We start from the raw sequence: 24512 nt of genomic DNA, 5'->3' as shown, positions 1-24512 counted from the left end.
GCAATCCCTACAGATAACGTATATCAATTGAAAATTATTTATACTTAATAGGAAAGGGGACGGCTTCTCCATACAAACGTAGACTCCATTTTCCTCTCTGGATATTTACAATATGGAAAATATTCTTACATAATTTGATGTATATTAACCATTTTTTTTATTAGCCTACATTGTGTCCCACTGCTGGGCAAAGGCTTCCCCTGTCTTCAGCCACTCGTCACTGCTTTGTGCATGCTCCCGCCAGTCGCCACAAAATGAGGCCAGGTCGTCTCGCCATTTCGTTTTTGGCCCATCTGTCCGGGTGTATATAACAGATGTGTCCCGCCCAATCCCATTTGAGCTTGGCGGCCTTCACACCCACATCTGCGATACCAGTTTAACCATAGCTTGACTTTTTTACTTTTCTCGTTTTCTGGATTATTGTAAAAAATAGGTGTGAAAAACAGATTTCATACAATTTTTTAAAGGCATGTGACTCTTATAATAACTAAAATTCGAAAAAAATATAGGTGTGGTTGATAAACGACAAATTGTGTCAAAATATTTTCAATAAAGTTAATATCCAGAGAGGAAAATGAGGACTACGTTTGTATGAAAAGGCGATTTCGCGCACCTCCACTTTCGTCTTAAGCCTTTATGTTCCTAAGGAGCAACATTAGGTACATGCACAATATCGAAACTGCGCTGTAAGACGAATCCGCATTTTAAGTAACTGCGAATACGGAAACTACAAAGTTACTAACTTTTGCAAGTTAAAGCCGTTCGCAGAGTTCAGCTTGGTTCAGGCAAACGGGAGAAGTTGAATTTTATTTAGAACGATACCGTGTAAGGTAGTTTTTGATCAGATTTACGGCCCAATTCGAAGAATGAAATACGATAACGATAAGTTCTGATTTAGATAAATTCTCATTTAAATATCGTGTGTATGTCGTATAATTGACAGAAGCAGCTCCATTTGGGCAACCAATGTCACTTTGACGTTAGAAATCGAAATCGAATCGAAATAAACGTCAATTTTGATATGTCGTTTAGTTATCGATCTTTTAAAGATCTTTCTAAGATCTTAAACGTGTCTTAATTACCTAGATCGATTAAAAATAAATCGAGTGCGGTACCCGGATTGGACCCGGGTACGTCCTCTGGACCCGGGTACGTCCTTAAACTACCTCCAAAAGAGAGGTATGGGCATTGTGAATGTCATCTTTCTGTGGTAGGGCACAGCCAGTGGATGTCATTCCAGTTCTAGAGCAGAGCCCAACTGGGGAAGTCAGACCTTGCAGAAAACAGCAGCCAAATAACACTAGACCCTACTCATAGTGTTGTGTTCCTGCCGGTGAGTAAGGTTGCCAGAGCTCAACGAGGGGGGGGGGTAGGGTCGGCAACGCGCATGTAACTCCTCTGGAGTTGCAGGCGTACATAGGCTACGGAGACTGCTTACCATCAGGCGGGCCGTATGCTTGTTTGCCACCGACGTAGTATAAAAAAAAAAGTATCGATATCAACACAATTTATACTCAGGCGTAAACGTACCTATTTGTATAAATCGGTAAGTTTATGTACGTTGATACACTAGTTAGTAGGGTAGACTGGGGAAAATTTAAACACCGTATGTTTAACCGTCTGTAACTATTTTATGGTATAGTATAGTAGGGTTTGCGCCTATATTATTAAAAGTTATTTATTTAGTTTTTAAATAAACTTTGTTTAAATAGCCTATCGCCTATGGTTACGTAATGATAGGGAATTAAAAATAATGTGGAAGAGTGATTCAATTGACCCCATAGGTGTGTTAATTGAAACACTATGTGAGGACGTTTGAAAACACTATCAATTCTACTCTATTTTAATAAATCTCATTGTATACTACAAAATCAGCTAAAGTTCGCAAATATATTACAAAAATTTTACAATTTACCAGCGTCAGAAGATCTTGATTCCTCTCTATGCAAGCTCTCTATTCATCAGTGCAAGCGGGATAAACCGCGATCGAGTATACGCATTAGCTAACGTAAACGTCAAGTGTCAACTCGTGGTACGGCTATTGGCGTAACTTGTATAAACAGTTAATTTGTTGGTCAGACCTACGTCTGCTAGCTAGTAATACATTAAAATGAAGATAAAAGACCGTTTTGCAAGACTAAAGCATCTTAAAATGAAATGTGCAAAAGCATCTTAAAGTGAAAGTTTGTTATATCTTTGGATGTTTGGATGCTTAAATGTTTCTTCCTACTTCACGAAAAACATCTCCAATCCATGTTCCATTTTAAGTTAATTTACACTCTTTCATTCATTACTGATGTTTAATTATTTTCCAATAGTTATTTGGTCGTCGACAGGTCCTGCCCGGCATTCAAGCAATCAGGAAAATAAAATGCTTTAAGGCAGACTATAAATAACATTTGCTGTTATTTTTCGCAGTCATTTTTCACAGTGACCATAAAGCTACGTAGTAATATAACTTGCAGTGCATCTCGCTCGGCTTCAGAAAATTGAATTGCAAGTAAATGCAGATAAATAAAATTATTTTTCACCTTTGACACTGATATTCCATATGTGTCATTATCTATGAAAAGGGACCTTATTGTCGGTGTAAGCGCCATCGACAATAAGGTACCTTTTCATTGATTATGTCACATATAAAGGTAACGCGCGTTGCTGTTCAAAAAAGTTGACGAAGCGTTTACGCAGCAAAAATCTGTCAAAAACTCTATACATAAGACATGACAATTCACGCTGTGTCAAGTCTGTCAAGTTCCGGAGTAGTTGGTTCTTAAGGCCCAGTAAGTTCGTGATCTTCTCTCACTCTCTCTGAGCATAAGCGTGAGCGAGATGGAAGTGCGTGCCCGGGAGCGCGGTCATCATGTTTTTTTTTGTGTTTTAAAAATAAAAAAAGTAATCACTGAGTTCCCTTAAGCATGATATTGCTCATTTTTAGAAATAATTATCATATGTTTAGTTTTAATGCAAAATTTATATTACATTAATTTATATTTAATACAGTACCTACATTTTAGACTATTTTTCTATTGAGCGAAAATCAAAAATTCAGCATTCGAATCGATATACTTAGTCCATCGAGAAATGTATGGCAGCCGTATTGTGATCCAAAAAAGCGCCACGACTTTTTAAAAAGTCCATTTTCTGAACCTACTGCACCTTAATACGATTTTAACAAACACATAAGTCAATTTAATCGACTACGATGCGTGTGAGCATGCGTCCTTAAAAAATAAACCTGTACGCCAGTTTGCGTTTGAGAGTCGCTATATGAAGTGGATAAGATTCAACACGTTCCCATAAGTGAGTACGAAAGTGACGAATGCCTTTAATCCATATTATAAGCTATTAAAACCGTTCATCGTACGCACACGTTTGCCCAGCGTCGAGCCATACCATGCGATCATTCGAAATGTAAAAATTTAAACTTGAGTTGATGCTAGGCGCGGACGAGACGCAGTGCAAGTAATATCGAATCAAGATCAGATTTTACAAAGTTTGAATGCTGCTCCTGACTGTGACCAGATAGCTTTGCTTATCAATTTACCTTGACACACGCATGTTCGGCCGAGATTATATATATCAGTTTTAAACGACGCTCTGCATTGAACATTGAGCAAGCTTTACGTTTGGTGTTGGATAAAAAAAATGGGTGCCATATTTTACTCTCTCGTGGTTTTGATGCAAGTGACTGCGTTGCTGTCTACATGTAAGTTTTTTCTGATAAAAAATAACATAAGTATCATCTGCGTGTACATATTGATTTGAACGATATCAAAAGTAGTATTTTGAAAACAAAGCAGATTTCATTGTTAAACAAATAAAATACATAAATATTTAGAAAAACATAAAATGTTACAGTCAAACTCTTACTTGAAAACAAGCCGAAATAGATGTTCTTGCAATAAAACATACAACAACTAATATCTTATGATTATTGTGTACTGTTTCATGTCATGGTAGCATTCATCGGCTCTTTATTTTTCGCCTTCTATAACTATTATAATTTCGAATAAGTCTTTTATGGCCATAAATGACACCTAGTTTAGCCGCAAGCCAGCAAATAGTTACAAATAGAACCACCACAATGTTTTTATTTTATTTTATCATAAATATAACAAACTAGGAGCTCAGTACTGTAATTAATCCTCTTAAAAATAACACGTAGATACGTGTACATTTTTCCAGAAAATAAAATCACACCGCCCATTCTTCCTTACGCACTTTTATACCTACGTGGAATGCGGATTCGCGGAACCCAAGTTACCCAAGGAGCTCAAAACTGTCGCTTAAATATTTAGGTTTTTTAAATTTTCTTGTCCTTAATAGTCTTAAGGTGCCGTAGGTTCAAAGAGTGGAGATTTTGAAAAATCGTACCGCTTTTATAAATAACAATACGGTTGCTATAAATTTAATTAGCAATCTTGAGGATTTCTCTACGGACTTCAACAATTCGAATCCTGATTTATTGACTGTCGCTCAATAGAAAAAAAAATCACGTTCATAGGTCTAAAATGAATTTTAAAAATGTATCACAATTTATGCACAAAATCTGAAAATACGAAAATTGCTTCTAAAAATACGCAAGTTTATTTTTGAGGGAACTCACTACTCAGCGATTATTTTTTTCTTTTTTTAAACTTACAACAAATTAAAATTTCATAATATGATATCCGCGGGCTCGAGAACGCACATTCATCTCGCTCACTCTTGTACGCTTAGTGAGAGAAGAACACGAACCTATGGGGTCTTAATACGTGATACCTAAATCCTCTTATATGCAACATGTTATTGTAAATCTGTATCCTTAACCGCACAACTTCAATGTTGTTTGAGACGTCGTTGTTAAAAGAGGTCGTTCTCGAGGATCATCCTTACTAACGAGATTACATTAGTACACCAGGCACATTACGGGGGCATGACAACTAAGCTTCATTATAATAAGCGTTTGATGTTGACCACGGTCATAACGAATGGAAGTAGTATAAATACATAGAAAAGTTTAATACTTGCATCCGAATGGTCAATGTTAATTATATTTTAAAAACTGAACACTATTTTTTATTGCGTTACCTAAAAAAAACAGTTAATGGACCTATAAGTACTATATGTATGTTTTTCGTTACGTGGTAAACATTTTTTTTTTTGCGGGGATAGACTATGCTTCGTGTATTTGTAACAAAATGTTATCTGGGTCAAACACATTTTAGAAAAAGGTCACTTCTGTGGACAATAAAATCAAAGTTAAGGACTCTGGTACATAGATATACAGTTTTTCTTATTTGAGTCTCAAGTACTGAAAAATTTATCCCGTCTGTAAAAGTACTGTGTAAAAATTAAAGTAGCTTTTCAAAGAAAGACGCGAACGAGTTTGCTTAAAAATGTGTATGACCCATCTTCATTAATTGTCCTTGTGTGTTTCATGATTTAAATAGTCGGTCATATTGAATTTTGAATCTGTATTATTAATTATTATTAAACTGACAATATAAACTGTCATTACATCCTTTGAACGAAATTTACAAAGTATTTACTTATACCTAAATATTATTATATAATAAGCCAATCAATCAAGATAAGGTACACTGCACAGTGAAATAAATTCAACAGGGAAAATCACAACAGTCGTTTATTCCAATATTTTCTTTGATGACACTATAAAGGAAATATTTAGCCGTGCTATTTGTTTTTCACAAACAAATGCTTTTCAAGTAAAATATATCTACCTACATACAGTTATAGTCAAAGAGTTTGATTTTCAAATGATCTAACAAAACGACGGCCATAATGAAATAAATTTACAATTTCTATCGTTGATTCTATATTGATTCGTGTTCATTTGCGATAATTACACTGTATTCAGAGTATTGTTTGATGTTTTTCCTAGGCCCTGACATTTGGTGATATCCTTTATTGCAATTGAGAAACATTTTTAATATAGTAAACCGGATTCTTTTTTTTTTCTAGTTTTTTGAAGATAACTTGGATATGGCTAACGTAAAATAAGTCATTTGATTTTATTGTCACAATCAAATGCGATTCAGCTCATGTTTGAAACTTTCATTAATTACTATATAAGAAATGTTTACATTACATCTTAACTCTGTACGTCAAAACACAAAAAGTAAATTATTCTTTTATTTTGACAACAGGTCTGGCCTAGTGGGTAGTTACCCTGGCCTATCAAGCTGATAGTCCCGGATTCGAATCCCGGTAAGGGCATTTATTTATGTGATGAATTGAATATATGTAAGATTCATTCATGAATGAATAAATTAATATTTGGGGATCTTACACAAATATACCTAGCCCCAAAGTAAACAAAGCTTGTACTATGGATACTAGGCGACGACGTAAATACATATATAGATAAATACATACTTATATACATAGAAAAAACCCATGACTCACGAACAAATATCTGTGTTCATCACATAGATAAATGTCCTTACCAGGATTCGAACCCGGGACCATCAGCTTCATAGGCCAGGCTAAACTACCCACTAGGCAAAACCGGTCGTCAAAAAAAAAAGGAATAATTAATGTTTTGTGTTTCGTTAAAATAATTCAAAAATAAATTTGGTATTAAAGAGAAATGTCTGCAAACGATACCATAATGCTTAGAAATACATAACGAAAAATTGTTTTACAGTACATATGGTGCTACTTTAGCGCACTAGTGCGAAAATTAGCATATTACGTTACTGTGTCGAACATTTAAAGGGCCATATGTACTGTAAAACGTTGCACGATACATGTGCGAATAGGTAATTCACAACTCGTGTCGATTTAAAACACTCCCTTCGGTCGTGTTTTAATTTATCGCCACTCGTTTCGAATTTCCTATTTTTCGCACTTGTATCGTAATGTACTATTTTCCATTTTTATTTTATTTCTAAGCATTAATATAAAACATTTTAAAGTGATATATACTTGTGGTTTTCAGCACCCCCAAAATGCAAGCCATCAGACTCCGACTGCCTGAAGTCAGCGGCTCAAGCCTTGACTCCGCTACTCGCGGCTGGCATGCCCGCGCTCGGCATGGAGCCGCTAGACATCATGCGAGTCGACGAGATCCGCATGGACCTGGCCGGCCTGCGGCTCAACATGACTAACTCCAGTATCACAGGACTTAAGAACGCTGTTATTGACAAGATCAAGTAAGTACTTTGGGCCACTTAAGAACTTTTGGATTCCGATTGCCTGAGGTCAGCGGCTCAAGATTTGACCTCGCTGCTCGCGGCGGGCATGCATGCGCTCGGCATGGAGCCGCTAGACGTCATGCGCCATGCCGGTCGACGAGATCCGCATGGACCTGGGTGGCCTGCGGCTCAACATGACCAACTCCAGTATCGCGGGACTTTAAAACGCTGTAATTGACAAGATGAAATGAGTAGTTTAGATTAGAACTTTTGAAATCCGACTGCCTGAAGTCAGCGGCTCAAGATTTGACCCCGAGCTCGCGGCGCGGGCATGCCCGCGCTCGGCATGGAGCCGCAGGGCATCATGCGCGTCGACGAGATCTGTACGGAACTGGATGGCCTGCGGCTCAACATGACCAGCTCCAGTATCACAGGACTTAAAAATGCTGTTATTGTCAAGATGAAATGAGTAGTTTAGATTATTTAAGACCCTTTGAGCTGAGAGAGGAGGAGAAATCGACACTGGGACACTTGTATCTACTGTAGGTATCTACTCCTTTTTTATTCATGCCTGCCACTATAATTTCCATACGGCAATAAAGGCTAAATAGTCGGGTCGAGTCTCGCAAAAAAAACTTGTCAATGAATAAGTAAATAAATCCTTGGCAATTGGAATTAGTGTTACAAAATATTTTTTGTCGATGATAAAAAAGCACTAAACAGTATCCAAACATGATGCTACATTATTATTTATTATACAGCTTGTTTTGTTGCTCAGCACCTGTGTAACCTATGTTACGGCTCCGTAAGGTATAGACGTCCGAGTGCTCGTCACTGTCCCATTATACACAAGTCATTTTAACAGGGGTGACAGCAGGGTGTCTTCTATTGGGCACTAGGAAATTTACCTTATCGATGATAATAAAGCACTAAACAGTATCCACACAAGACTAGTTAGCATATATTCTTGTTCAGCACCTTTATTATGGCTCGATATTTGAATTTAACATTTAACATGCTTTTAACTATTGCCGGATGATTTAAAAATATTTAAACATGATTTTTAATATTTTAAGTAGGTAGTAGATGTTTTAGGTAAGTAGGTAGCTGTATTAATATTGTTAATCTGTAAGATATGTATCTACAGACCTTCTATGTCTTATAATAAGGCCTCATATGCGATTGCTTCGTCAAACAAGATACTCAAAGCAATTATTAACATTATTCCAGATTCGACATGACTAAACAGCAGCTGGTAATTTTGTACCACGCTGACGTGGAGCTCACGGGACAGTACAAGGCAGCCGGCCGACTGATTATTCTTCCCATCAGCGGGGATGGAGACGTCAAGATAGAACTCAGTAAGACTTTCTTTCCTTAGGCCTTAGTCCCAGACAGAGACTAAGGCCTAAGACACTGTACGCTGCGTAAGATGGCGACATAGAATATGACGCTGTGCACAAATCTGCCGCTCGCTGTACGTAGCGTACGGAGTCAACCCTGGCGTTACTATGTACCAGACATTTAGACGTGGGAATTACTCCCCACCCTTTTACCCTTCCGTTGTTAACGTTAGTTAATTAGTTTTACCAAGTTTTACTTGGCATTTTCCGCAAATCGACAACCATTGTGCCTATTCTGCCTATTGTGCCTACAAGGTTTTCAGGTTGCTAACTGCCTCCTTTATTATACCCAATGTACTGTTATCGCTATTGCAAAGCATGATCCAAATGTAACTTTTCTAAAAATACGAGTACGAGTAGGCATACTTACCTTATAAAAATTTCCGATAGTGAGAAAGCGCATCAACGTTAAATTAGCTCTTCAGCACTTAAACGCCTTTGTCTTACCTTATATTTGCACTTGTCCTAGCCTTGCTGATCGTACCGTTGATTTCTATGAAGCGATTAAGCGTCTTCAATGGGAATGAAAAAGTAAATGGCAATTAGTTAGCTGCAGCAATGGAATTAGTTCCTGTCGTATATACGTATAAGTATGAATTCTCTATCAAATGCGCTGTAGACAAGAGTAAAATACTCTGGCTGTTTCTAGGGCCGTACGCGATAGCGCTGCTGGCTGGTGGTCAGTTTTTATTAAAATGGTGGTATTATGTTCACTTTGCTATGCACTTTATGTGCTGATGATGTATTACAATGTTAATACAATGGGTATATTAACATACTCGTATAATTAACTCGTTGAATCAACACTTGTGTTTCATGATTAAAGATAACCCTAATGACATGATAATCGGTAAATTAATGGTGTCTTTAGTAGATAAATAACATATTAGGGGATATCTTAAATAGATCAACCTAGCCCCAACAAACTAAGCAAAGCTTGTACTATGGGTACTAGGCAACGATATACCTACTTGTGTAGATAAATACATACTTATACATAAAAAACACCCATGACTCAGGAACAAATATCTGTGTACATTACACAAATAAATGCCCTTACCGGGATTTATTACTTTTTGCTGCAAACACTGTTAGCGAATCATATTTTACTTCGTGCAGTGAGTAGAATATGTTTACTTTAATTTTAGGTAATTTATACATTTTAAGATATTTTAATTTATTCATATTCTATGCTGTGATGTGTTATATCTACTGAGGGGGAAAGTTGTCTGAAATTGTGCTTTGTGCCTTTTGAGTCTCTCACTACACTCAAATTCTTAATTAGTACACAGGTGTAACAAAAATAGTGGGAATCCGTTTAGTTATTATTTTTTGACACGAAACATTTTTTTTCCATAGGGCTGATCGAGACAGTCGGCCGACATTTCATACAAAAGCCAAAAACTTTTCACGTCAAAAAATGTTTCTTCTACTTTTTCCTAATCAGAACACGATACCGAATAGGCCCTTATCTCCACTATTTTTGCTACTTCCTGTACTTGGGACCCAAAATCAGCAAAAGCCATCACTGCTCTCTTGTAGCTTAAATAATAAATATTTCTGTACAAGTCCTGTACAATTTTTGGCGACCAGAATGCAATAAAAAGATGGATATTGTAAAAATAAATAATATTAATATTCTCGTTTTTTCAGAAAACTACAATTCAAAGATGTCGATACCATTCACCATCGTGAAGAACAAGGAAGGCAAGGATACGATGCACATGAAGGAGTTCAAAAACGAATTTGACATTAAAGACGGAGCTCACTATTCGTTGACCAATCTCTTCAATGGCAATAAGGTTTTGAGTAAGTAAAACTTGCGTGCATTGCTTTATTGATACTGTGGATTAAGAGTAACTTAACAAAAAGTTTTGAGTTTCGCAGTCAAAAGAATTCCTTATACTTTTGCTATAACCGTCTGTCTTTTCGGTCCTTAGATCTATGAGAAACCTGTAAACCTATTTATCAATCAGGCCATTTTTTTAGTTACTTGTTTTTACCCCATTAATGTCGTTGTTTTTTTTTAAATAATAGACGTCTTTAAACCTTTTTTTTTTTCGATTACAAAATGCGTTTAGTATTAATGAAAATGGACCTTCATCGCGTATAATTAACCTCTGAATGTACTGGCATTGTGTCCATGGTCTCTGAGAATATTGGATAACGTTGACATCAAAATCTTCTAGCTGCGCGAGTTCTTCGAACTACTCGCACTTGGTCTTGTTTATCAACTTGAACGTTTTACACCCTAGGGATCTCACTCGGTCGATATACAACACTCGCGATACTTGGTTTTACAACTGGCGATATTCGTTTTCGCTTATTTTTATTAATAACTGGATGATGTGAATGATCTTCCATGTGGATGAGAATATGCAAAGGAAAAAGTAACAATTGATATATTTACAGGTGATAGTATGCTGAAATTTATGAATGAAAATTGGAAGCTCCTGTCCACAGAATTCGGAGGAACGTTGATGCAGAAACCAAACAAAAAGATATTTCACGTAATTAGAAAGTATCTACAGAACAAACCCATAGACGAAATATTAGATGTTTAAGTTTTTATACCAAAAACTAGTCATAAATTAAATAGACATGTATAAATTGTTGTTAATGCGACTTGGACCTAGGGCAATGATGTGTTAAATTTTCCATTCCATTTTCTATTAAGCGTACTTCAAGTAATCATGTCACTTCATTGGTATGTCGCTAATGACGCTAATTTAAGTTCCGAATTAGTGATATTATGCTTTAATGTCTCACGAGTTCTTAAAGTTAATATATAGAAAATAATTTTACTCAAAATGTGTGTGTCAGCAGAAAGTTTGTAAAAAGTAGGGATAGTTCTCGAAACATTCCCGACGATTAAACAAAAATCTAATCTATATATTTAAAAATGGTAAACTTCGTGCTCCATACCAAATAAGGGCCCTTTCGTGTGAAAATAAATGAAAATCTCAAAACTTTTCGTTCGCACTTCGGCTGAGCACTTACTGATAGCCCTCGGTCCACCTCATCTTAAAGTAAGATTCATATTGTATAAGATCAACTAGTGGCGTTAGTTACCGCCAACTGGGGGAAAAGGGACTGCTGGGGTAAACCAGGGACGATACTTAAATTGAGATTTAATCAACAATTTCTTAATATCTACACCTACATATGTGATGTGTGGTAGATATTAAAAAATTGTCTGATAAATCTCATTTAAAGTTTTGTCCCTATTCACCCCAGCCGTCTTTATTCGCCGTGGTTGACGGTATTATTAATATTATCATCGTGACAAGAATATTAAAATATTTTAAAGGGCGAAAGGGGATGTTTTTGGGCCTAAATTATATAGATTGAACATCATGTTACCCTGTAACCTTTGATGCTTATTAGCGTTATTAGCTAGCCAAATTAAAAAACAAATCGATTCTCTCTAGTTAACGTGACTATGTAGTGAAATTAACTCAACGGATGATAATCATGATTGTGTAATTGTAAATGAAGTCCTTTATAAGCATTTTGATAGATTTTGAAGTACACGCATTGATACTTTCTGTAACTTATTCGACCCTTATTGGAAATTTAGGACTTATTTCCATAAGAAAGAGAACTAAAGTTGGAGCTATCTTGCCTTTTGTTACTCCTGTGGCGTGTGACGTACTTTTAAGTAGATTTGAAAATAAACCTCAGTCATTACTAGTTAAGTTTATGTTTTCAAGACATGTATAAATGACAAGTCGATTCTATGTTTCGTAAATGTACAGTATTTGGTTTGTAAATATAGAACGATTAAGATTTTAGAATAAAACATGTCATCGGCAAACTATTTTTTCTTTCAAAATAAGCCTTTACAATTCCTGTCAAAAAGGTGTCATTTCTCCTTCTGAGAATAGTAGGTAAAACTACGAGTAAGAGCCACTTGCACCATCCCACTAACCCGGGGTTAACCAGTTAAACCTAGAGTTACCATAGTTACCAGTACAATTTGACACTAGGTTAACGGTTTAACCGGTTAACCCCGGTTTAGTGGGATGATGCAAGTAGCGCTAAGCCACCAGAGGGACTAACGTGAAGACCAACGTTCATCTTTTATCCTTTTACTCCAATTTAGGCGTAATACGAGTGACAGAGGGAGCAACTCAAAGTTTACGAACTTCGATTTTTGTGGTTATAGCCCAACTATGTCATACATGAAGTCGCGTAGGTACGCGATTTGGAGTTCCCCGTCTTCGATGAAAATAGAAAAGATATCTTTAGAAAATTGTACGACTACACGATTACTAACTAGTAACTACATACTACCCTATTGAATCTGGTTTTGTGGGAGATTTCTAGGGCTATAAGGCAGCTGTCAAACCGCGGCAGATCAGAAAGCGATGACCCATCGACTATATTCTCTTAACAAACGTGCGTGTATAGTAAATAGTAAAAGAATAAATATATATTTTTTAAATATTTGAGGACAATATTACACAGATCAACCTAGCCCCAAACTAAGCAAAGCTTGTAATATGGGTAATTGGGTAGGCCAGGATATATAGGTATATAGATAATTACGTACTTAAATACGTATATATAGAAAATATCCATGACTCAGGAACAAATATCTGTGTTGATCACACAAATAAATGCTCTTACCGGGATTCGAACCCGGGTTCATCTGCTTCATAGGCAGGTTAATCATTGATGGTTGATAAATCATTGATCGTTCAGAAATCACACGCACAAGGAAATAGCTCGCTCATAGTTACCCTCTTCTCGCAGATGCACGATGCACGTCAGATTTAAACGACACGACTTTGCACCGTGAGATGACGTCGCGACGTCGCATCGTGTCACGACACGATGTCGTATAGTATAATTGTGTTTCGAACTTTTGATGTGTCATCTCTTACATTGACCTTGAGAGATCCGTAACAGGGATAAAGGGCCTGGCAAGCCGCCAATAGTAGATTTGGTCTTGGCTAAAATGTATTTTTTTACGCCTATGTACGTATTTTATGTTCTGAGCTCCTAGTTTGGAAGAATAGTTAGGGGCAGTTTGACTATGGGCAAATTATTTAAAGACCTGTATTTTCTATTTTGGAAAACTGGGCTCAAAGCAATGCTAGATTGTTGCTGCGCTGTTTTTCTTGATACTCTTCGGCCCAGGTACACCGGCATGTGAGTGGCGTCCACGTGGGGCACATGTTGTCATACTTTATGTTCCCTCAATGTCAGTCCAGTGTTGCAAGTCGACAAAGATCGCGCGGTCACGGTTGCCGGGCTTGCACCATGCTACCGGGGACGGCTACTTTCTTAGCACCACATATTTGAAAACATTTTTGTAATATGTGGCTATTAATAGCTTTTCCGACGACGTCGCTATGTTGCAATGGACATTGCCCCCGACAGGCTATCTGGCCTTGAGTTCGCGGGCGAAACAGTGTAACATAACCTTGAAATCCGTAACAACAATCGAAGAGCGCACTTATACTCGGGGATTATATTGAAATTGAAAGGCTATCCTCCATAAGCTGCATTCAAACTTTAAACGTCTTTACTTGATTTGATTGGGTTTGACATTACTCGACTCGCGTGCAAAATACTGAACAGGTGTAATATGGCATAGGAATATATTATTCACTACAACAGCTGGTAAAGGCTCTCTTGATTGTTCAAAAACGAATAAGCAAGTTGCATTTTATCCACTTGTGGGGCAAAGTAATCTGTTGTTAATTTTGAGCTCTTTCCTTATGTTAGCTGGTAGAATAGACTTTTAAATGATTATTTTGAATGATAAATATTTAATGACGTTCATTTGGATTTGATTTGGTTTCATTTTGTTTAATATCTTACAGTTAATATTTTCTTCGGGTTGGTGTGGTAAAAAAATTGTGTTTCACTCGGGGTTTAACTGCTCGTTCTAATATTGATACCTGAGCAAGCGAGCGTAGCGAGTGCTTTCAAAAATTTAATCTTGAGCGTTGCGTGGGTTTTAAGGCACGAGGGTTAAACAAATTTTGCCCCTGAGTGAAACAAAAAAATTCACACAAGTTTGCCCCTTGTAAAACAAATAACTATTTTTGGGGATGGATTTATTAAAATTCACACCGAGGAGTTGAGAATCAAGGGCACAGCTAATTATTTAATAAATCGCCTGCGGTTGGTGCAGCAACCACAACTACGTCATGTAGGAAAACATAACGAAGATCACCTTTCCAAAAAGAAGATTTCTTAAATTTTGTAGCATTTCCGGTGCAGCGTAGTGGAAAGTATTGTTAAAAACAATATCTAAACAGATGATCAATCAAGGTCCATTAATGGTCCATAATGTTTATACGTAGTCTTCCCATAAATTCTGTCCCAACTTTTTCATCAATTTAAATGGAATAATGGAATGTTTCATGTACTTTTGTTTCTTGGTTATGCTTACATAGATATTTTTTTTAATAATAATAAATAAATAAGTATCGTTTCCCTGAAGATGGAGTGGGGCATCAAAGAGAATCGTGTCGCAGCGTTATACAAGTGCAACAAGCATGACAATTTCAAACTGCTGAAACCTTTGAATATTACGAAGAAATTTATCTATCGTACTGTCAAGCGATACAACGACATGGGTTTAGTCGACGACCGGCCCAGGAGCGGTTGACCACGTGAAACAAGGATACCGGCAGTGATTAAAGCGGTAGCTGAGTGAATTCGGAGAAATCCGGTACGCAAGCAGAAAATCATGGCTGAAATGAAAATTCCCCCTAGAACTATGTCGCGTATCATATAACAAGACCATAATCTTGGGGCTTATCGTCGGAGTACAGGACAGCTATTGACAGCAGCCCTACGGAAAATAAGAGCGACGAGAGCTAAAGTGTTGTGACAGCGGCATGCAAAGGGCGGATATCGTAATATTCTGTTCACAGATGAAAAAATATTTACCGTGGAGCATAAATTCAACCGCGAAAATGATAAAATATATGCTCAAAGTTCCCAAGAAGCTTCTGAAAAAGTTCAAAGGGTAGAAAGATGCCACCATCCTGCATATGTCATGGTTTGGTGGGGAGTACCTATCCTATGAAGGCGTCACAGAGCTTCGATTTTGTGAACAAGAGTAAAAATACCTGCTACGAACTATCAAAACGACATTTTTAAGAGAGTTGTTAGGCCGCTAAATGATACTTTATTTGCCGGTAAGCACTGGATATTTCAACAAGACTCAACTCCTGCATATAAAGCTAAGACAACAAAACGGTGGCTAGCGACGCATTTACCCGAGTTTATTGCGGCTGAAGATTGGCCCTCAGGAAGCCCCTATCTTAACCTCTTATCTTAACTATGGTCTGTGGAATATTTTGGAGGAGAAAGCCTGCTCTATACCTCATCGTAATGTCTAGTCTCTCAAGTTAGATTTAGTGCGGGCAGCGGCTTCAATACCCATCGATATCGTCCGTGCCGTCATAGGCGAGTGGCCAGACCGTTTAAGGAAGTGTGTTAAAGTAAAAAAAATTACATTTTGAATAAAGAAATAATTAAATAAATAAGTACTTAATTATTTTAAATTTTGAATATTTTATTTTATAGAATTTGTATAATATAATTAATAAAAATAGCCCTAATTTATTTATAAGCCTTCTTTTATATCCAAAATAAATGGCATGTCATGTAGGACAGAATTTATGGCAAGACTACGTATATAGGAAGTAATACTGCAATCCAAAACCAGACCGCCAGAAGCAGCACTAGCACAAACCGTAAACCATAGAGTAACTTATTTAAACTATGTTGTTTGACAAGTTTTTACAGGTTATTTATTACGAATAAATATGACATTGATGCATCAAGGCGGTTTGCTTACAGTTTGTGCTAGTAGCACCCCCTACGCAGAGTATTTCGGAAAATTCCTTATATGTGCTTTATTTACCTAAATAACCTAAAAAAATCGTCTAAAATAATTAGGGAATATACAAGCACAGTGCGCTTACCTTTAGTTGTGATTGACACCCGGTTATTAGGTATACATTATATTAGCTTGTAATAATCGCAGAAGTAAATATTACCCTGTCATAAATTTGACTTTGTCATTTCATTATTCCCTATCGTTTTCTTTTAGCATAATAAAGCCTAAGATTCAGGTTTATATTTATTCTCATACCATTTCAATTTATTATGCTAAATTTTCTTTAATGTTCATGTAAAAGAGAATCAGTAAAATGGAGAAGTACCTTAGACCCGAAAGATTCGAAGCGGATCCGATGGATAGCCAAAATGGTTCAAAATGGCTCCACTGGAAAAATACTTTTGAAAATTTTCTTCAAGAATGTAAAGCCGAAACGGACGCGGTAAAATATAAACTGCTTATTAATCTCATCGCACCAAATATTTACGAATATATTGCTCAAACAAATGAGTATAATACTGCTATGTCTACGCTGGAATGTTTATTCGTCAAACCGAAGAGCGAGATTTTTGCACGCCATAATCTGGCCACCAGACGTCAACAGAATGGTGAGACTATTGATCAGTATTTTCAAGCGCTTAAACTGCTCTCAAAAGATTGCTGTTTTAAAGCAGTTACCGCCGACCAATACGAAAAAGATTTCATCAGAGATTCATTCATCGCGGGTCTAGCATCTTCCACAATTCGTCAACGTTTACTTGAAAATATGACTCTTACGCTAGATGAAGCTCACAACCAAGCACGTGCTTTAGAATCTGCCCAAATAGGTACAATCGCAAAGTTTCATTCCACAACAAATCGCTGCAGTCGGTCAATCCTCGTCCATTCCTACACAGTCCACGTCCACTGCGGCAGCTACAGCTTCAACTCGAAAACCTGCATACTTGACAAATTCCCAAACCAAAAAATGCTACTTCTGTGCAAACCCACGGCACCCTCGTCGATTGTGCCCAGCTTTTCAAGCCACCTGCCTTAAATGTGGAAAACAAGGCCATTTTGCTAAGGTGTGTAGAGGATCCGCCTTGCAGAACGCAGCTATATTAGGGTAAAGGCACCAGTAGTCAGCCTTATAACGCATTTTTAAAGTATGTACTCTCGACGTTTCTACAGGATTAGTCCGATAAATAAACGCATAACATGGTTAGATCAATTGTTTATTATAGTTTTAAAACAAACTATGTCAAAAAATAACAATCCTCTTTATAATATCTATAATTAAGATTAAACAAAAAATGGCACTTTTCTCCAGTAGTCAGCCTCTAAAATCCAGTAAGCAGCCTTTGTGTACCCAGTACTCAGCCTTTATAAACTATTAATAACAATGAAATAAAAACACTATTATTTGTATTTAAGTTAACGATATTATAATATTTATCATTCCTAGGTAGGAAGCTAGAGTATAGGTAGGTACCTATACTCTTATAAGTACAATTCTCATGCCACGAAATTTGTAGGCCATAGGTGCTTAAAATTATTCTTGCAAACTAATAAACACTGTATTTATCTTCTTATTTTTTATTAATGAATCTGTTTATTTAATAGAATTTTTTATTTTTAAACTCGGTTTAAATGCTGGTGAAACCCGTGCAGGGGCCCGTTAGATATTGGAATATTTCTCAACAAAAGTATGTATACACTTATGAACCTTATTTAAATGAGTTAAAGTTCATAATATTTGGCAGCGACGTACCAAGGAAGATAATGGCTGAGTACTGGATCCGTGAAACCCAGTGGTCAGCCGCATTAAAACGTTATTTCAAATGCGGCTGACTACTGGGTTTTACTTTAAATTGACTGAGACATGCCTAACTAAATTTGAAAATGTAAACGTAACGGTCCTAACGGTCGTATTGGATCGAAAATAAAAAAAATAACTAATAACCCAAAGGTCAGCCGCGGGAGGCTGGGCACTGGATTTTTTGTAAAAAAGTGGTATCCAGTGGTCAACCAACTCAATTTATAAGTTAAATATTGATATTTCTATTTAAATATAACGCAATTTAATAGATAAACTAACCAATAAACCCATCATTAACAAAACACAGTAACTTTTTATATTAAAACATATTTTTTCTCACGCGTTAAAAGAACACCACGTGCAGTAAAAAATATGGCGGACATGACATTCTAGCTCTCGTCAACAAACATCACCTTTATGAACGAGTATATTTCTTCTCCCCGATACCTCACCGCACCTGCCGCGTTACGTATTAACGAATAAGGAATCAGAGCTCCTATTTGACTACTCGCGATTTGTTTAATCGAATATACCAGATATTTATGACCAATAAACGACTTAAAAGGCTGACTACTGGTCCCTGGCTGGCCACTGGTGCTGTTACCCTAACAAGCGATAACGAACAAACTGAGAATCAGTCTTCATCTTTGACACTAGCAGCATGTGGGACAGAAAAATGCATTACAACTATCAAGGTAAACGGAATAAGTCTCCGAGCCTTGATCGACACAGGAAGTTCAACCAGTTTCATAGACGAAGAAGTCATTACACAATACGGCCTAACCACGAAGCCTTGGGGCCAAAGCGTGTCAATGGCGACATTAGAGCACCAATCAAACGTTAGTCAAGTCTATACAGCAACTATAACCCTAGAGAATCAGACTCATTCTGGCTTAGTCCTTCGAGTTTTGAAAAATCTGTGCTGCAATGTTATATTGGGTCGTGACATACTGAGGCAATATTCTTCAGTAGAATTTGATTTCGGCGGTCATTTGCCTCCCTTAAAACTGTTCGCCTTAGAAGAGGCTCATATCGACCCCGTCGATTTATTTGCCAACATGTCACCTGAATGCCACCCAGTTGCAGTGAAATCTCGCAGATATGCGCCTCAAGATCAAAAGTTCATCGAAGATGAAATCAAGAAACTGCTGACGGAATCATTGAAGAGAGCAATTCGCCATGGCGCGCTCAAGTCCTCCTGACAGGCAGCGCGCATCACAAAAAACGTATGTGTATAGACTACTCGCAAACTGTAAACAAGTATACTTACCTTGATGCTTATCCTCTTCCTAACATCGAAGACGTTATAGCGAAGGTTTCGAACTTCAAAGTATTCAGCAAAATCGATCTAAAATCAGCCTATCACCAAATTCCTATTATATCTGAAAATAATTTAAGCCCTTAACAGCCTTTGAAGCAGCTGGTAATTTATATCAATTTCGTCGTATCCCGTTCGGTGTGACGAACGGTGTTGCATGTTTCCAAAGAGCTATAGATTCTATAATCCGGAAAACAAATATGGATGGAATCTTTCCTTATTTGGACGATATAACGGTATGTGGAAAAGATAGAAAAGATCACGACGAAAAACTAAATAAATTTTTAAAAGTCGTAGATGAGTATCATCTGACTATTAACAAAGAAAAGAGTCAGTTCGCTTTAACAGATATCAGTATTCTTGGATATAATATAAATAAAGGAATTGTAAAACCTGATCCAGACCGACTACGTCCGCTCCTCGATTTAGCATTGCCTCAAAATTCAGTATCTCTAAAACGAGCCATAGGACTGTTTTCACATTACTCTAAATGGCTGCCCGACTTTTCAAATAAGTTACACCCGCTAACACTAGTAGAGAAATACCCTTTGGACTCTAGACAAGCTGCTGCATTTGAAGAAATTAAACGCATTATATCGAAGTCGACGCTGTCCGCCATCGATCCTGATGAAACTTTTACTGTTGAAACAGATGCATCAGACTATTCCATTGCTGCTTCGCTGACACAAAATGGCCGACCTGTGGCATTCTTTTCAAAATCTCTAAGCGACAGTGAGAAAAACTACCCTATCATTGAGAAAGAAGCCTACGCTATAATAGAAAGCCTTAAAAATGGAGACATTATTTACTCGGACGATCATTTTATCTCGTAACTGACCAAAAATCAGTAGCTTATATGCTACAAGGGCATGCCAGTAAAATTAAGAACGATAAAATTCAGAGATGGAGAATAGAACTTTCAAATTATACTTTTGACATTAAATATCGTCCAGGAAGCCAAAACACTGTAGCAGACGCTCTGTCAAGGCAAGTTTGTTGCGCAGCATCAACCGATGACCGTCTAAAAGAATTACATCAATCACTTTGTCATCCTGGTGTGGCTCGACTAATACACTGGATTAGATCTAAAAATTTACCATTTAGCTGTGATGATGTAAAGAGAGTTGTATCATCATGCCTTACATGTGCGGAAATCAAACCCAGATTCAGCAAATCAACCGGGACTTTAATAAAAGCCACCGCGCCTTTCGAGAGATTATCTATGGACTTCAAAGGACCAATACCATCAGCAACGCGGAACAAATATATTTTGACAATCATAGACGAATACTCCAGATTTCCTTTTGCGTATGCTTGTGCAGATATGAGCACAGAGACAGTCACAAAACACCTGAGCGAACTGTTTTCTGTATTTGGATACCCCGCAACTATTCACTCGGACCAAGGGACTTCTTTTATGTCCATTGAAATGAAAAACTTTTTACACTCAAAGGGCGTGTCCACAAGCAGATCCTCACCTTACAATCCTCAAGGAAATGGACAGGTGGAACGCCTGAATGGTACTCTCTGGCAAACAATTCGCCTTGCATTGAAAACTAAAAACTTGCCTATTACTATGTGGGAGACTGTGATGACACAAGCGTTACATAGCATCCGATCTTTACTTTGTACCTCGACTAATAAGACACCGCACGAGAGAATGTTCAACCACTGTCGACGATCTTCGTGGGGACAATCTATGCCGCCATGGCTACAGCCAGGAAAAGTCCTCCTTAAAAAATTCATTCGTGCAAGCAAGTACGACCCTTTGGTAGAAGAAGTTGATCTGATTGAAGCAAATCCCAGCTATAGCTCAGTGAGATTATCAAACGGCAAAGAGATGTTAGTTTCGAATCGCCACCTCGCTCCCAGGGGTGCTGTCCCACTAACGGAATATAATACAGATGATCCTACTCAGTCAAATAACGATTTTGAATGCCATGGACATGAAGTACTTGAAGATCCTATTGCTTGGCCCCCTGATCCAGCAACTGAAACAACCCCAAATGTCGGAGCTCCAGACGTGATCACAGAGCCAGCTTCTAGCCCTCTTACTCCAAATGAACCACGTCTTTCAGAGCCAGCTCCTCCCCCTTGTTTTCCGAATGAGCCACGTCGTTCGGCTAGAGCTCGACGACCTCCTTCCCATCTGTCGGACTACGTTCAGGACTAAGGAGGTAAGAATGTCATAAATTTGACTTTGTCATTTCATTATTCCCTATCGTTTTCTTTTAGCATAATAAAGCCTAAGATTCAGGTTTATATTTATTCTCATACCATTTCATACCCACACACAATAAAGGTAAAATTCAATGGATTAAAGATACCTGGGGAGCTATTAGCTACGATGACATCGTTTGCAGTAAACGCTAAGATAAACGTAAATAATGCATGAAAATGATAACGTTTCGTTTTCTGCAAATGATTATCATCTTGGCTAGAGCCGTGGTCTTCTCAAACTAGCTTTGAATTGATACATTTAAACTCCATAATTGAAAAGATACGATAAGCGCCTAGCGATGCCGTTCGGAACTCAATTTTAATGTGCTTAGACCCAGACGGTATTGCTAGGCGCTAATGGTTTTATTACGCTAAGAGGATACATTAGTGGTAATTTCTCAATACATAGGTTCTCTACATTTTCCTGTCTGGATTTTAACCCTCGATGAATATTTGTTATATGAGTTCAATAATAATAAAAAAATGGCTATCAGACAGCTTCTATGAGGGAGTCAATTTGATTTCGCGATTTTGGGGCTGGTTTCATATTAAAGTCATCACCGATTAAAGTTTCATTGTGTATACGTACCGATATACGGAAAGTTGAAAATTGTATATACTTAGTAGTTTGTTATTTGCTTTAGTTTGATGTTTTCAAGTACGTTACATTGACATACAGACACACATTTTATCTCTTAATAACTCCACACTAGCGTCTTTTGAGCGTCAGCGTTATGGAGAATGGCGTGGCAGTTGCGTCGTCGTCAGCAGCCATAGAGTTGACTAGACGCCGACGCTCAGGAGACGCTAATAGTGTGGGGTGGCTCTTAGACATTTTAGTTTTTTTTTAATCTATATATATTCTATGACATTGTAACCTTACAATGTCATAGAATGTAGATTTTTATAAAATTATTCTAAATTGTTTAAGAGCCATAATGAATATATACGAGTATTATGTTCACATGAACATAATATAAATAAAACTAAAAATGTTCATTTATTTTCAAAAGTTTTATGAATATATATTATGTTCAGGGGAACATAATATATATTAATGAAACTTTTGAAAATAAATGAAAATTTTAAAACAAATAAGAGCACACTTAGCTTTACTAGATGAATATCGAGGACCTAATGCAAATAAAATTTTATCGACTTTACGTTAAGCACTTTACCGGTTTTGTAAATACTTATTTGTTATCGGATATTATGTGTGTCGGATCGGAACTTGGCTTTGAAATATTTCCGACTTTGGTCGTTACTCATGCAGACCGATTATTTAATACATATTTGCAACAGTATCCGTACATCTTAGGTACCTATACATTTCACACTGAGGCGAAAATGGCTGGGAAAATCGAAATTCATAGTGAATGTGTTGGAACGGACTAACATGCGATATCTTGTCTATGTAGCTCTGAAGCGTAAGTAATTGCACACTTCATCTCAGAGACGATAACAAGACCAATTAACCGTACATATCTTACTTGTTAGAATACTGCGCAGGACTTTACAACTCAAATCAAAAGAGCCAACTTTGTTTTGTTTCAAATTATATTAAGTATTGTACCTGAGAAAAGTCTTGAAGGCTATTTAATTCGTCGGCTAACGACGCAAACCTCGTAACTCCTCCGGAGGAGTAAAGAGGTTTGCAAGTTGCAACTTTAGGTATTATTGGCTAAAGTAGCAAATCTATAATGACTTTTAATGGAGTTACGAGGTTTGAAACTTTAGCTGACGTTATGTTTTTGCATGTTCCAATAAAACTAAATGATAAAGTTAGCGTTAAAGAATGCTCATTTATTAGCCGTAAAGGACCAATGTCAAGTCCTCTGCAAATAAAAATCTTAAACCAGAGATATCCAGAGGACACAGACACACATAAGAACTATAGATAACATGACCTACAGAACCTATACTGAGTTAAATTCATTAATCAAGATAACGAATTTAAGTCGATGTCGTAAGATCTATAATGGAGCGACTAATCAAATTACATCTTTGAGATTACAACGCATAATAATGCAGAATCAGAGGTCACGAGTCCAAAGAACTTTAAATCAGCATTACTTATATATTTTTTATAAGAAAAAGATTATTGTTTATTTATTTAAAGAGGGCGAAGGTGTGATTGAATAATACGCATAAAATTTAATCAATGTATCACATAATAGATAATAAATAATTATGACCTCACATGAGAGGAGGCCTGTGCCCAGCAGTGGGACGTATATAGGCTGAATTATTATTATTTTTATGACCTCATAAAGGGAAAACTGGTTTATTGATAGATACGCTAGCAAGAGCTACACAAAATTCAAATGCATTTTACAAATTAATTCTTGTTTTCATTGAAAGGATGTTTCAACTATCTAATAAGCTTATCTAATGGTAAGTAACAATAAAGAACCTTTACAAAATTAATAAAATAATACATAATACTTAATCATAGTTATCATAAAATGTGACATGCAATTGTTACATTACATACTCGTATTGTTACGTAAAACGTGGTATAAAATACTCAAAGACCATAACCACAATATCCCATAACCAGACATTCCTGTTTTAATGAATATTGATAGTCCAAATAACGGTATATCAACTTATACTGTACTGACATGCTATGGTAGGACATTTAAAACTTATTTAGACAGGATTAAATCATTACAGATACGCTTCATGAAACTATTAGCAGACAAAAAAAATTAAAACTCGCTGTAAAAAAAGTGACTATGAGGAATTATTTGTGGAATGCCGT

General features: G+C 36.9%; 1 protein-coding gene and 1 long non-coding RNA gene across 2 annotated transcripts in view; both read left to right on the top strand.

The window, feature by feature from the left end:
* The first annotated feature begins 1374 nt into the window (after window positions 1-1374).
* Window positions 1375-24512, top strand: part of LOC133522547 (uncharacterized) — a 50582-nt gene continuing 27444 nt past the window's right edge. The window contains exon 1 of the long non-coding RNA XR_009800074.1: window positions 1375-1412. This is a non-coding gene — a long non-coding RNA (uncharacterized LOC133522547). The remainder of the gene's footprint in view (window positions 1413-24512) is intronic.
* Window positions 3111-12359, top strand: LOC133522884 (circadian clock-controlled protein daywake-like). Its single transcript, XM_061858345.1, has 5 exons — window positions 3111-3706; window positions 6944-7157; window positions 8370-8500; window positions 10196-10351; window positions 10955-12359. Exons 1-5 carry the CDS (start codon window positions 3646-3648, stop codon window positions 11104-11106), a joined length of 714 nt encoding a protein of 237 aa, XP_061714329.1. The 5' UTR covers window positions 3111-3645; the 3' UTR covers window positions 11107-12359.

This window comes from Cydia pomonella, chromosome 11 (genome assembly GCF_033807575.1).
Source record: "Cydia pomonella isolate Wapato2018A chromosome 11, ilCydPomo1, whole genome shotgun sequence".
Taxonomy (NCBI): Eukaryota; Metazoa; Arthropoda; class Insecta; order Lepidoptera; family Tortricidae; genus Cydia; species Cydia pomonella.
The sequence above is the reverse complement of the archived record's forward strand: the minus strand, read 5'-3'. Positions and strand labels throughout refer to the sequence as shown.

Excerpts from the sequence above, each read along its gene's own strand:
- LOC133522884 (XM_061858345.1), top strand. The coding sequence starts at position 3,646 with ATGGGTGCCATATTTTACTCTCTCGTGGTTTTGATGCAAGTGACTGCG. Across the intron at positions 8,501-10,195 it reads AGACGTCAAGATAGAACTCA|AAAACTACAATTCAAAGATG; the intron begins GTAAGACTTTCT and ends TCGTTTTTTCAG. Across the intron at positions 10,352-10,954 it reads CAATGGCAATAAGGTTTTGA|GTGATAGTATGCTGAAATTT; the intron begins GTAAGTAAAACT and ends ATATATTTACAG.